This window comes from Myotis brandtii, unplaced genomic scaffold (assembly GCF_000412655.1).
Source record: "Myotis brandtii unplaced genomic scaffold, ASM41265v1 scaffold1327, whole genome shotgun sequence".
Classification (NCBI taxonomy): domain Eukaryota; kingdom Metazoa; phylum Chordata; class Mammalia; order Chiroptera; family Vespertilionidae; genus Myotis; species Myotis brandtii.
The window spans coordinates 588,445-601,331 of record NW_005354705.1 but is presented as its reverse complement, the minus strand read 5'-3'; the positions used below and the strand labels follow the sequence as shown (position 1 = coordinate 601,331).

At 45.3% G+C, this 12,887-nt stretch overlaps 2 protein-coding genes across 4 annotated transcripts in view; one reads left to right on the top strand and one right to left on the bottom strand.

The window, feature by feature from the left end:
• HEATR9 (HEAT repeat containing 9) overlaps positions 1-7,061 on the top strand; it is an 11,770-nt gene extending 4,709 nt beyond the window's left edge. The window contains exons 6-14 of the mRNA XM_014534769.1: positions 609-666; positions 1,034-1,164; positions 2,446-2,628; positions 2,971-3,063; positions 3,170-3,289; positions 4,355-4,428; positions 4,891-4,942; positions 5,999-6,085; positions 6,326-7,061. Of these exons, the coding sequence (XP_014390255.1) occupies positions 609-666; positions 1,034-1,164; positions 2,446-2,628; positions 2,971-3,063; positions 3,170-3,289; positions 4,355-4,428; positions 4,891-4,942; positions 5,999-6,085; positions 6,326-6,709 (1,182 nt within the window). The 3' untranslated portion in view covers positions 6,710-7,061. The remainder of the gene's footprint in view (positions 1-608; positions 667-1,033; positions 1,165-2,445; positions 2,629-2,970; positions 3,064-3,169; positions 3,290-4,354; positions 4,429-4,890; positions 4,943-5,998; positions 6,086-6,325) is intronic.
• Positions 7,062-11,123: 4,062 nt separating this feature from the next.
• The window catches only part of TAF15 (TAF15 RNA polymerase II, TATA box binding protein (TBP)-associated factor, 68kDa), a 38,090-nt gene continuing 36,326 nt past the window's right edge, over positions 11,124-12,887 (bottom strand). For 2 of the 3 annotated variants that reach the window (XM_014534761.1, XM_014534763.1), the window contains exons 16-17: positions 12,379-12,553; positions 11,124-11,254 (exon numbers count right to left, since the gene is read on the bottom strand). In XM_014534761.1, coding sequence (XP_014390247.1) covers positions 11,215-11,254; positions 12,379-12,553 — 215 coding nt within the window. In that variant the 3' untranslated portion in view covers positions 11,124-11,214. Of the gene's footprint in view, positions 11,255-12,378; positions 12,557-12,887 lie in introns of all 3 variants that reach the window. The other variant, XM_014534760.1, reaches the window with a different exon arrangement.

The following is a 12,887-nucleotide window of genomic DNA, read 5'->3' as shown; positions in this document are numbered from 1 at the left end:
ACCTGGCTGGAGAACATAGCGAGAGAACTTGGCTACAGAATCTGGCGGGAGAACCTTGCTATGCTGATCAACTGACGTAGCCTCCATGTCATTCCTTCTTCACCGACTCCGTCCACACCTTGGGGAACCCCTGGACCCGCTGGGGTTGGACCCCAACACCTTTTGTCTAAGAAAAGACACTTAACTGAAAAACTAGGAGAGAACTGGGACTGAGTTCATTCTCTCCCTTAACTGAATCAATGCCTCATATTTATATGCCCAGTTATAATGGAGAGCGTGCATCCTTCTACATAATCTCATTTAAATCTTACAATACTAGGAATAGGTGGTAGTATCTGCATTTTCCTAATGAGAAAATGGAAACTCTGAGAGGCCAAGCGACTTGCCCAAGGCCACATGGCGACTAGATCCCAGATAGGTATTTGAACAAGTCTTACTCCCAAGTTTTGTGCCTTCCATTACACCTTCCTGGCTGTACTGTGTTTGAGTAGACAGGTCACTCTCTAGGCCTGTTTCCTCATTTATAACATGAGATTAAGCTGAGATTCTTAAAGCTCTGACATTCCATCACCTTATAGCATGTTTCCACCACCTGCCTCTTAAATCAGGTCGAAACTGGTCCAGAGAGAGTGAAGTATGAGGCTTATAGAACCCTGGCCATCCTGGGTAAGTATATCCTCTCCCTGGCTGGGGAGTTGGGAGAGGTGAGATAGGAGGTAGCGCAGCCACTCTCCCCTCTGGGTGAAGACAGAAGGGTAGTGCAGTATATGCCTGCACAACCTAGCACTGGGCAGTGTCTGGGAACTCTCCCAGGTACTGTTGGGCAGAGAGAGAGAGAGGGAGGTGAAGTGAAAAGGGAGATTGGAATTAAGGTCGCGCTCAGCCAGCTGCTCTGGTGTCCTGGGAAGATGAGCAACATCTTGGGACCTAGTACTTGGAACTTATGTCTTGAGGGCACAGTGGAGTCCAATGGATCCTGGCAGAGAGGAGCAGCCCAAGGCTCTGCCCTGACCTCAGGACCCTCCCTGTCTAGGTTGCCTGAATAAGGATGTGATCCAGGCTCTCATCAAGCAGTTGAAGGAGCCAAATGAGGAGCAAAGGATGGATACTCTGAGGGGACTACGAGTAGCTCTAAATTCCTGGGCTGCTATCCCCAAAGACAAGGTGATGGGGAGATCAGTAATTGGGGCAAGGTAGGGCAAGGTAATTGATGGTGTTGGCTGGGGGTTAGGTCAGGGAGAAGGTAACCTAGCTCCTGATTTTGATGGGAAGGCATTGTCCTGTGGAGTTTCCTGAATGGAAGCACTGGCGTAGCAATTTACCACTCACAACCTACTTTTGCCCCCCTGTGTACAGCAAGAACAGACCACTTTCCAAGTTTTGCTAGAAAGGGTTGTAGTTGGCACCAGGGGTGGATTCTAGAAAAAGAAAAATAACATGTTTCTAGTCTGAGGGATAATAATTCAGTAGTTAGAAAACTGGTCATTTTGAAGATAGTGGGAAGAGTTGTGCAGCAATGTTCTCAAGTAGGTGAGAAGAAATGAGCTCTAACAGTCTACAGTACGAGTGGAAAGGAAGAACATATGGGTGCAGGTTGAAAGTTGGATAAAAGTGGTGGTATCTCTGGAACTTGTACTTGCTCAGTAAAGTAGGAAACAAGCTGAGTGGGAATGGAGGAAGAAAGTGCTAGAGGTACCAGAGGAAAGGGTGTGATGTAGAGGGTGGAAAAGAGAATTGCCTGGAGAAAAGCAGTATGATCAGTAGGCAGCATTAGGGATCTACATGAAATTTGTGTTCATCCATCTAAAGCAAGATCAATCATTGTGACTGTGTTTTTCTCCAGGAAGTACAGGCACAGAGCAAGTAGAGAGTTGAATACAATGAACCAAGATAAGGTAAAGGAGTTGAGGCAGGAAGTAATTATAGCAGGACCATGGAATTTAAGCTGGGTAAAGAGGGATGAAGGTGAGGAGCAGTGAAATGGTGCTTAGTGATGATTAGTCCTTGTGGAGTCCAACAATTGTTAACATCAAGAGGTGAGCTGGAAAGATAGGAAGTGATGGTCAGAGTGGGATCCGTGAAATGGAGAAATTGTAGTTAATAAGTAATGATAAAATCTCTGTGGGAATTAGTAGCTGACATAGTGTGGAGTACAAGGTTATTGGAGGGGAGGAGCTGGATCAATGAAATGTACATATTTTTAAATGCTGGGAATTAGACAGCAGAAGTATTAAGAGAGTAACATTGATTCATTCAGAAGATAAAGTCATAGAGAAATGAGAGGATATGACCTAGGAGCAAGTAGATGACAACAAAAACAAGAAGTGGATAAAATAATCTGATAACATGAGATTCATTTTAGGGAGAATGGTCTGGAAGCAGCAAAGAATTGCCCTCTTAACAAAGCCTGGCTGAGAACATAGTCCCCTCCTGTCTTCCTCTCAGAGGACTCAAATCGGGGATGAAGGGATGCTGGCATCTGTGCTGCAGATGCTGATACAGAAGTCAAAGAATGAAGCAGCCATGGAGGCAGCCCTGTGTTTGGGTTTCCTGAGACCCTGCAACAACACAGCCCGAGACTTCTTGCTGCAGTGCCTATGCCACGGGCTTATGTCCCAGAGGATGAAGGTGTGCAGGGCAGGAGGCTGGATCCCTGGGAAGGACGGGGGAAAGAGAGGCTAGTGCTGACTTCCATGGGGGTCTGGACCCTGTCATCCTCATCCCAGGGCAAGGTAGCTTCAGCAGGGAGTACTGCAGGTCCTGTGTGTGAATGTGTGTATGCACGGGTAAGGGGTCATGTGGACCTACATATACATGTGTCTGTGCACATTTGATATGTATTCATTTATGTATGTGCACACTCAAGAGGCAGGACCCCACCTAGTCCCCACAAGTTCTAGACTCAGCCGTCAAGTCGGCCTGGCCATCCAGATGCTTCTTGGACCCCACCCACCCTGCCTGCCCCCATAGATACTTAGGATGCTGGTCAAGATGATGCGTGTACACTCAGCCGAGGTCATCAGGGCCGTCCTAGACCAGCTGTGCTATTCTTGTGTCCTTGAGGTGAGTCTTGGGCTGCCTAATACCCTTCTTTCTCCAGCACTAAGACAGAGTTGGGGGATGGATGAGAGGGAGTCTATCCTTCATGGCTCCCCACCCCTGCCCTCAGCACCGCTTTGAGGCGACCCAGATGCTCAAGACCATTGGGCTGGAACAGATCCAGGCACAGGGACTGGAGGGACTCACATTTGACCTACTCAGGAGGAAGATATTTAATGAACCCTTCCTCGTAAGTGAGACCAAAGCTCCAAAGCCCAGGCAGCCCAAAGCTGTCTCTCTCCCTTCTCAGACCTCCCCTGTCTTGGTTCCCACCACACTGTCCCCTAAAGAATCACATTCACTCTAACCTACTCCGTTTCCCTAATGCAGCCTGTTTTCAAGCCACCTTGCCTTTGCTCAGACAAAATGCCCCTGTCATCCCTCTCCCCTCTGCAAGGTCACACTGGTAAGTAACTCTTGTCTCCTTCTGCCTACTCAAATATGACAGCTCCTTCAAGACCAGGCTAAGCACCACCTCCTATGGGAAGTTTTCCCAAATCACCACAAAGAGCATCAGCTCTGCCCTCTTATGTCCCATTGCTTTTACCTTTATAACAGCTTACTACAAAACTAGTCACACAACTTTTATCTAAAGACATTTTCCTAAAATGTAAATCAGGTTGTGCATAAAACTTTTCAATAGCTTCCCACTGCCCTCAGAATGGTTTACCCTGTCCTTCACCGCCCAGCCTGCTTACGCCTCCAGCATCATCTCAACCACTCAACCCCTCAGAACCACACACCAACTATGCTTAGGATGACCCTATCCTGATTTATACCTGTGATCCCAGTCTAACTCCTCAGAGTGCCCCATGTTGAAGAGTCCCAGTGTGGTCACCTTGATAAACTGAACTATTTTCTGTTCTCTAAACACACTATGCTCTCCCTCTCTTGCCTCCAGGCTTTTATACATGTCCTCCCCGCATCCACACCTAGAAAATCACCCTCCCCCAACCCATTGCCTGGTTAACTCCCATTCACCCTTCAGGTTTCAGTTGAGGCATCACCTCCTCCAGGAAATCTTCCTGGTGCCCAGACTAAGTTAGGAGACCTTCCTATGTGCACCCTACCCTTAGTTCAGTTGTAACATTTACACAGTAATGTAATTGCCTACTCACCAGTCTGCTTCCCCCACCAGACCTTCCCTCAAGGAAGGTATATGCAAGAAACTAAGCATTCAACAAAGGTTTGTGAAGCACTTAAGGGTACACCCCTGCTTCCTTCTCTCTCTTGTCCCATCTTAATCCCTCTTCAGGCTATGAGGCAGGTTGTGGCTGAAATTGTGGACGAGTTCAAGATGAAGCCCATGATGATGAACTTGGTGGAGGGGTGAGTGGCTTAGACTGGGAGCTGGCAGGGCCAAATCCTAGGTGGTGGGAATGGGGCAGAGGAGCAGAGAGAGCTAAGAACTTGCCAGTTCTCAGCTGTCACTTGCCTTTGCCCCTGGCCAAGTCACTTTTTGACCCCTGGACTTTCCTTCTACTGTACAAAGAGGTTGATTATACCTACCACTCAGGCTTGCTATAAAGCTCAAATTAAGACGAGGACATGAATGGGACTTGTAAAAGGTAAAGTTCTGAACAGATATATTTGTCAGCACCTCCTCAGTATCTCCTTTTCCCCTCCTGGCCCCTTCTGACCTAAGAAACAAGAGGGAAAAAATTTATGAAATCAGCATCACTCATCATGATGCCTTATGCCCAACTCACTCTGGGCTATACCAAGAAACAATCAGCCTTCCTCCCCCTCCCCCTTAACTGAACCACAACACACTTACTCCCTTCTACACAGGCAACTAATGAACCCACAAGCTGCTTCACGCCGGGAAGCAGTCATCTCTTTGGTAAGGCCAGTTTTGCTTCTTTGATCAGATGTGTTGATGGCAAGGGCAATAGGCAACTGAGCAGCTACTGAAAGGGAAAAAAAGGCTGTGAAGTTTGGGGTTGTTTGCTTGTTTATTTTACAACTAGGGGCCCAGTGCATGAATTTGTGCACCTTGAAAGGAACTGTGGCTGTGAGGCTGAGGTGGGCATAAGGGCAGGTCTCGGCCAATCCTCCACGCTCCTGCCTGGCCCCGCCTGCAGCCCCACTCCCACCGCCGTGGTTCCCACGCGCTGACAGGACCAGCCCTGCTTGGACCCACTCACAGCGTGGAGCAACTGGGGCCGGTGCCAGCAGCAGCTGTGAGCAGTGGCTGCTGCCCCAATCACCCTTCAGGAGCAGGGGGAGGTGGAGAAGCCCTCAGGGGCGATAGGGGCAGGCAGCCGCTGCTCACACCTCTGATGGCCCCAAGCCATCAAGACTGGCGCCAGCAGCAGGTGCAAGCACGGGGTGGGACCACAGAGCGCGGGGAGCAAAGAATTTTCAGTAACCACCAGAGGCTCACCCCAATGATAGCAACCAGCACCCTGCCTAGGTCTGACGCCCCCACTCACCTGGTCCACTATCCCACCACTGCCGACGCCCGCCATGTTCCAAGCTCTGCCTCCTGCTGCCCCTGGTGGTCAGCACACGTCATAGCGACTAATTGTTGACTGTTGGTTGTTCCGCTGTTCAGTCTATTTGCATATTAGGGTTCTATATATATAGATTCCAGTCCTACCAGGAGTTCAGAGTAACCTTTTCTTCAGGATTAGAGAACAGTGGGTTAAGGGGTAAGGGACAGGAGATGGGTGTTAAGAGGCATTTCTTACACATTAGAGAAACTGTCTGAACTCTTCCTGGCGAATGTGCAATGGAACCTAATGTAGTGGCCCCAAAAGGCAAGGAAAGGGATACCTTAGCTGGAAAGCCATCATCTCCCACTCTCCAGGCCACAGGGCCATCACAAGGGGATTAGAATTGACAAGGGTATCTTCCTGGACTGATTACTTAGGTGCTCTCCTTCTGCCTCTACCAGGGTGTCCTGGGGATCCGCAGCCCACAAGTGTTCCACTTGCTCCTGGACATGCTAGACACAGAAAAAAGCCAGTCTATAAAGAAGAGTGTAAGGCATTCCTACCTTCCTCTTCCTCTTCTAACCCCTCCTCCAAGCCCTTCCCATCTAGCCTCACTACTTGCTTTGTCAGGAGGGAGGAGAGGAGAGTAAGTCCTCACACAGTCCCTTGACCTCATTCCTTGGGGCCATAGTGCCCTGTGGGTAGAGCTCCCCCTCCCATGGGTAACCCCTTCCACTCCCAGCCTTAGCCTGAAGCCAGCCAGCCACAGAGCCTTTATTTCAATGCAGCTACAAGAAACACTCACTATTTTGGCCTCAATTGATCCCTGGATCAAAAACAAGCTGAAAAACAAGGTTTTCTTTGTATCTGAGTCACCTCTGACCAAGGAGAAGGAAGAGCCTACAAGGTTCAGAGAAGAGAATGAGAACCTAGAAGAGTTAAATATCCAAGACTTTCGACTTGCACAGCTGAGCCCCTTGTTTGTTGCAAAGGCCAGTGCCTCATCAGACCAACAGGAAAAGTTGAGGGCCCAGAAAAGGTCTCCCTGTTACCTCACCTCTGCCTTCCCTCCCTGTTTCCCTAAACCACTAAACCACAAGTCACAGGCCACAGGGCCTTGGACACCAGAAATCAGGAAACAGCTTCAGATCCTTTCCAAAACCTCCAAATAGGTCAGTTCTTTGGGCCTAGCCCTCACTTCCTGAGGATGCTTCTCAGGCTCCCCTGAGAAAATGTCTATACTTACCCTCGATGAATAAATGAATGTCACTTCTACCTATGTTGTTCCTTTCATCAGAGGCTTCACTGAAACACAGGTCTCCTCACTCTGGGTTGAAGGGACATGGAGGACAGAACCAAAGCTATTCTGGATGACCGGCCTGCCTCCCTAAACCAAGCCCTTGTCTATAACCAGAACTTAATAACAAAGCTAGAGAACTGAGCTTCTGGCCCCAGTGGGGGGCGGGGGGAAGGACTGCTGAAGGAAAAATAGGAGAAAATCCTGTAAGCATGAGTCTTGGACCATTTCCTTTTTTTTTTTTTTTAAATATATTTTATTGATTTTTTACAGAGAGGAAGGGAGAGGGATAGAGAGTTAGAAACATCGATGAGAGAGAAACATCGATCAACTGCCTCCTGCACTCACCCTACCGGGGATGTGCCCGCAACCAAGGTACATGCCCTTGACTGGAATCGAACCTGGGACCTTTCAGTCTGCAGGCCAACGCTCTATCCACTGAGCCAAACCAGTCAGGGCGGACCATTTCCTCTAACTTGCCCACCCCCCCATCATTCTCTCAGTGGAAATAATTAGGCTGTAGTCAAGACCAACCACACACTCTCTGCTCTCTCTTCTCTTATGTCTACTTTCTACCTACCTCGGGGCCATTTCTTTGACAGGCCCTATTTATTCTCCCAAACTACTTTAGTTCTTGTTTACTGAAGGCTTCAGTTTCTCTTTGCCAGTAGGACCTGCCACACCAATCCCTACAAACTATGTCCATCTTCAAGGAAAAAAAAAAAAAGTCTATATTTTGGAATCAGATCATCTGAAATCCGGGGACCATTTACTTGATCACAGACTTCATCATTTTGGAGTGAAGCTCAAACATCCTTGTTTTAAAAAACTTGCTAATTCCAGTATACAGCTGGGATAAAGAACCATTATTATAAACTGCCTTATTTTAATCCTATCCACTTTCATCTTAATGACTCTCAAATCTGCATCTGTAATAGATTCATTTAGTCAATATTCACTAAGTCCCTAACCTGTGCCTCAGACTGTTCTAGGTGAATGTGCAATGGAACCTAGAACAGTGGACAACAGACAAGGTTTCCTACTCTCCTGGAGATCATATTCTAATCGAGAGAGAAGTTTATACCCACAAAAAGATAATTTCAAATACTGAGAAGTACTGTAAAGACTTAAGAGGTGCCGAACCAGTTTGGCTCAACGGATAGAGTGTCGGCCTGCGGACTGAAGGGTCCCAGGTTCGATTCCGGTCAAGGGCATGTACCTTGGTTGCGGGCACATCCCCACTGGGAAGCGTGCAGGAGGTAGCTGATCGACCTCTCTCATCGATGTTTCTCTCTATTCCTCTCCCTTCTCCTCTGTAAAAAAAATCATTTAAAAAAAAAGACTTGAGGTGATGTGAAAGTAACTAGGAGAGGCAGTATTTTATATAAAGATGTTTTTATTAATTTCAGAGGGAGAAAGGGATAGAAACACCAATGAAGAGATCGGCTGCCTCCTGCACGCCACACACTGGGGATCAAGCCCTCAACCTGGGCATGTGCCCTGACTGGGAATCAAACCATGACCTACCTCCTAGTTCATAGGTTGACACTCAACCACTAAGCCATGCCGGTCAGGCAGAGAGAGAGGCCGTTTTTTAGATAAAAGCCAAGAAAGACCTCAAAGGAAGGATTTACCCTAGTTGTAGTGAAAAGGAGTCAGCCATATGACTATCTGAGGAACGAGAATTCTAGACAAAATATATACAAAATACTGAAGCAGAATCATATCTGATACCATCAAGAATTATGACCGCCCTGACCGGTTTGGCTCAGTGGATAGAGCGTCGGACTGCGGACTGGGGGGTCCCGGGTTCGATTCCGGTCATGGGCATGTACCTTGGTTGTGGGCACATCCCCAGTAGTGGGTGTGCAGGAGGCAGCTGATCGATGTTTCTCTCTCATTGATGTTTCTAACTCTCTATCCCTCTCCCTTCCTCTCTGTAAAAAATCAACAAAATATATTTAAAAAAAAAAGAATTATGACCAATGTGCTCAAAGCAAGGTAAGTCTGGATGTTATATAATGAAGTTGGAGAGGTAGGCAGGCCAGATCCTATAGGGCTTTGTAAGCCAGGGTAAAGAATTTGTTGCCTACTTGCAACAGAAAGTCATTGAAAGGGTTTTAAAGAGGCATGACATATGGTCTGATTTACATCATAATATCACTTGGCTGCTGTATGAAAAACTGATTTTAGAGAGGCAAGACTGGGAGGACCTAATAATGGGCAATTGCAACTGTCCAGGCAAGAGATGACTGTAGCTCATACGATTGTAACCAAGACTATAAAGATGGTTTCGGGATATATTTTGGAGGTAGAATTAAAAGGAACTGCAGGTACAGAATGAATGAGAGAAAGCAAGTATAAGCTCTAAAGTTTTTTTTACCTGATCTGATCTAGGTGGACAGTGAGGGCATTTACTGAGATGGAAATGACTAGGAAGAGAGAAACTGACTTGGAGAGGGAGATCCAAAGTTTTGTTCAATCCTGGAGGAGTTGCCAAGAAAAATCAAATTTATTTAGTACATCCTAATAGAGATCAAATAGGCAGCTGAGTATAAACCAGAGTTAAGGGGAGAGGTCAGGACTGAAGACATAAATTTGGTAGTCATCACTGTATTAGGTGGTATTTAAAGCAATAACCTGAATGAGTATGCCCAGAATAAAAGTGAGTATAACTAAAAGAGAACGGAGATCAGAACATGCCAAGGAACTTCCAACCTGCAAAGACCAAGTAGAGAAGTTAGCAAAACCAAGTCAGTATGGAACAAAATCAGGGAAGTGTAGTTTTCTAAGCTTGCAGATTTACACATCCAGATGTCTACTGGATGTCTCTACTTGTAAATTTGAGTGCCCCAAGCTCAACATACCTAAAACGATTCATTTCCATCTTGTTCCCACATCTGTTCCTTATTCAGTGTTTCCTATTTCAATAAATACCTATCCCATTGCCAAGGCCAGTAACCTAACTCTTCCCTCCCAACTATTTCTGACATCTAGCCAAATCCTGTCAAATTTCCCTCATTATTTCTCAAATCTATTTAGTTATGTCCTCCTCATCCAGTCAATATCTGAGCTCAGACCAGTATTTCTCACTGGCTTACCATTGTCTCCTATTCAGCTTCTTCACTTTCAGCCATTATCATCTTTCAGTAGATACCACTCAGGTCAGGACACTCCCCTGGTTAAAATTTTTGACTCCCTATTTGGAGGCAGGGGGAAAACTGAAATGCAAGGACCTTATGATAAAGCTTGTTTACCTCTCCTGTCTTATCTTTTGCAAGCTTATCTTTAACTCCTCCCTCACAATGCACTACTTACCCTTCTCAAGCCAGTGTCTACTCCTCAATCTCTTTATTCCTCTAATTTATTTGTTGATGTCATTAATTTTCTGCTGGGAACACCATTTCCTCAACCCAGCCTCATTACTTGGCCAATTCCTACTCTTCCCTCAAGACTCACCAAACCTTCCTGATGCCATGAGTTAAGTGTCCTTCAAATCAGCCCTCAAAAGCACCTTGCATTTATTCTTATTGGAGCACTTATCTGTATATTGTGTTTGCTTGTTGAGCAACATAGCCAGTATCTGGTATAGTGTCTGTCCCAGGCTCTTGGTAAGGGTAAAAGAAATAGTTTTTAATGAATACCAAATAACATACCATGTACACTGGTATCTTAACCCTAACTTATTGAATCCTCACTCTTCTTACCTAGCCCTTAGACCTCCCTACTCCCAGCATCTAGAACACTGCCCTAAATAAATGGTTCTAAATTATAAACTGGAACTCTCAAAATCACCTGGTGAGCTTAACACAAAGGTTCCTTAACTCCTTCCCCACACCCCCACCAAGTTCTGATCCAACACACTTGAAATGAGGCTTAGGTAATCTAATTTTGACAACTCCTTCAGGTGATTCTGATGTGCAGCCATTCTTTAGAAACTACTATTCTAAACAGAGTAGAAGCTCAATCAATACTGTTGAAAGTAACATTTTAATTTAATGAAGTAGGCTCCATTTCCTCATTCTTCAGGGTTAGAGTCTGCTGTAACTGAATCCTGAGTGTGACAGAACAATGCACTAATATACAAAAATCCACAAAACAAGAAGCCTTTATTGCAGTATTATAAAACACTTTCCATTTTGGCAATATTTTACAACGCACTTAGCTTCAAGGGTTGGGAAGGGGAAAGTTGGAAACTAAAGGGGAAAATTCCAACAGACATTACTAAAGAAAAACTGTCCCAGCCCTACCACCCAAATAAAATTCTAAATGTCACTTAATTTCACTACCCAAGAAGAGGCCACCAGGAAAGCAGCAGGCAAAACTCTGGCAATTTCACTATGGATCATGTCAGAGACAAAGGAACATTCAAAACAGTCATCAGTATGGTCGGTTGCGCTGATCATTTCTGTAGTCGTTTCTAGGAATGAAAAATAAAGAACCAGATTAAATTCTAATTTTCTACCAAAGGGGCACATCAAATACCTCTTCAGGGTGCTGGTGACTGGTATCATCAGCTTGACAATTTCTGCAAGGATAACACCATGCCTGATTTCTCTACTCCTAGAGGGTGTGTAATAAATATCTTATCAGCTTTAAGATCCTAAAAGCACCTTTACTATCACCAACTTACTAAAATTTTCCACCTAGAATAAGGACTCCAAACCACTGTGGTATTTTCAGGAGGCCAGTGGAAACATCCTCTGGTAAGGATTAAAACAAACAAATTTTAAAAACCATATCTGTTTTAAAAAAGAATAAACTGTTTCACAACTGTAAATCTACCTTTTCCCACCCTGTATATACAGACACTTTTATAGGATTTGCCATACAGTAAGAAGTATTCAATAGATGATAATTACTAATAGCAAACAATTACACAGTACTTACTATGGGCCAGCAACTGTTACAACAGTTAATCTAAATCCATGAAGGAAGTATTATTAGCCCCACTGTACACATCAGAGTACTAATGCTCCACAGGGTTAAGTAACTTGCCTAAGGTCACATAGCTAGAAAGTAGTGGAGACAAGACTTGAACCCAAGCAGTCATAATGTCTCTAAAATTTGTGCTCTTAACCACATGCTATACTAAATCTCACTACCTATACTCCCTCTGGCATACAAATGCTTATAATAACTGAAGTCATTTAGTATCACTGGTCATTCCATTTTTTCTGCCTCTACACCATTCATTGTGCAGTATGCAACACACACCCAGCAGTGCCATCAGTGATTTTCATCTGGAAAAGGTATTACCAGAAATGCCAGAAAAACAACTGCAGGGTATATATAGCACACATGATTTGAAAAAGCACACCCCCACCACTGAGATTAAGAATTCCTGATTTACACAGTTTCAAAATACCACTCAATCTCAATTACTTTAACTATGGGAATGAATAATACATACATACACATACAGATATAAGGAATTATGAGTAAGAACTTCCAAAACAATGAAATTCAAGTTCCAAAACACTGGACAATAAAAAACCTTAAAACCTAGGAGCAGTGAGATAAAAACTATGTTCTAACACTCACCTTCCTCCCATTTTGCCTCCATAGCCACCTCGGTCTCCTCCATAGCTGCCACCACTCCGATCTCCTCCATAGCCTCCACTTCGGTCTCCACCATAGCCACCGCCACAACCACGGTCTCCTCCGTAGCCCCCCCCACTTCGGTCTCCACCATAGCCTCCTCGGTCCCCACCATAGCCTCCTCGCCTATTCAGCTTCTTCACTTTCAGCCATTATCATCTTTCAGTAGATACCACTCAGGTCAGGACACTCCCCTGGTTAAAATTTTTGACTCCCTATTTGGAGGCAGGGGGAAAACTGAAATGCAAGGACCTTATGATAAAGCTTGTTTACCTCTCCTGTCTTATCTTTTGCAAGCTTATCTTTAACTCCTCCCTCACAATGCACTACTTACCCTTCTCAAGCCAGTGTCTACTCCTCAATCTCTTTATTCCTCTAATTTATTTGTTGATGTCATTAATTTTCTGCTGGGAACACCATTTCCTCAACCCAGCCTCATTACTTGGCCAATT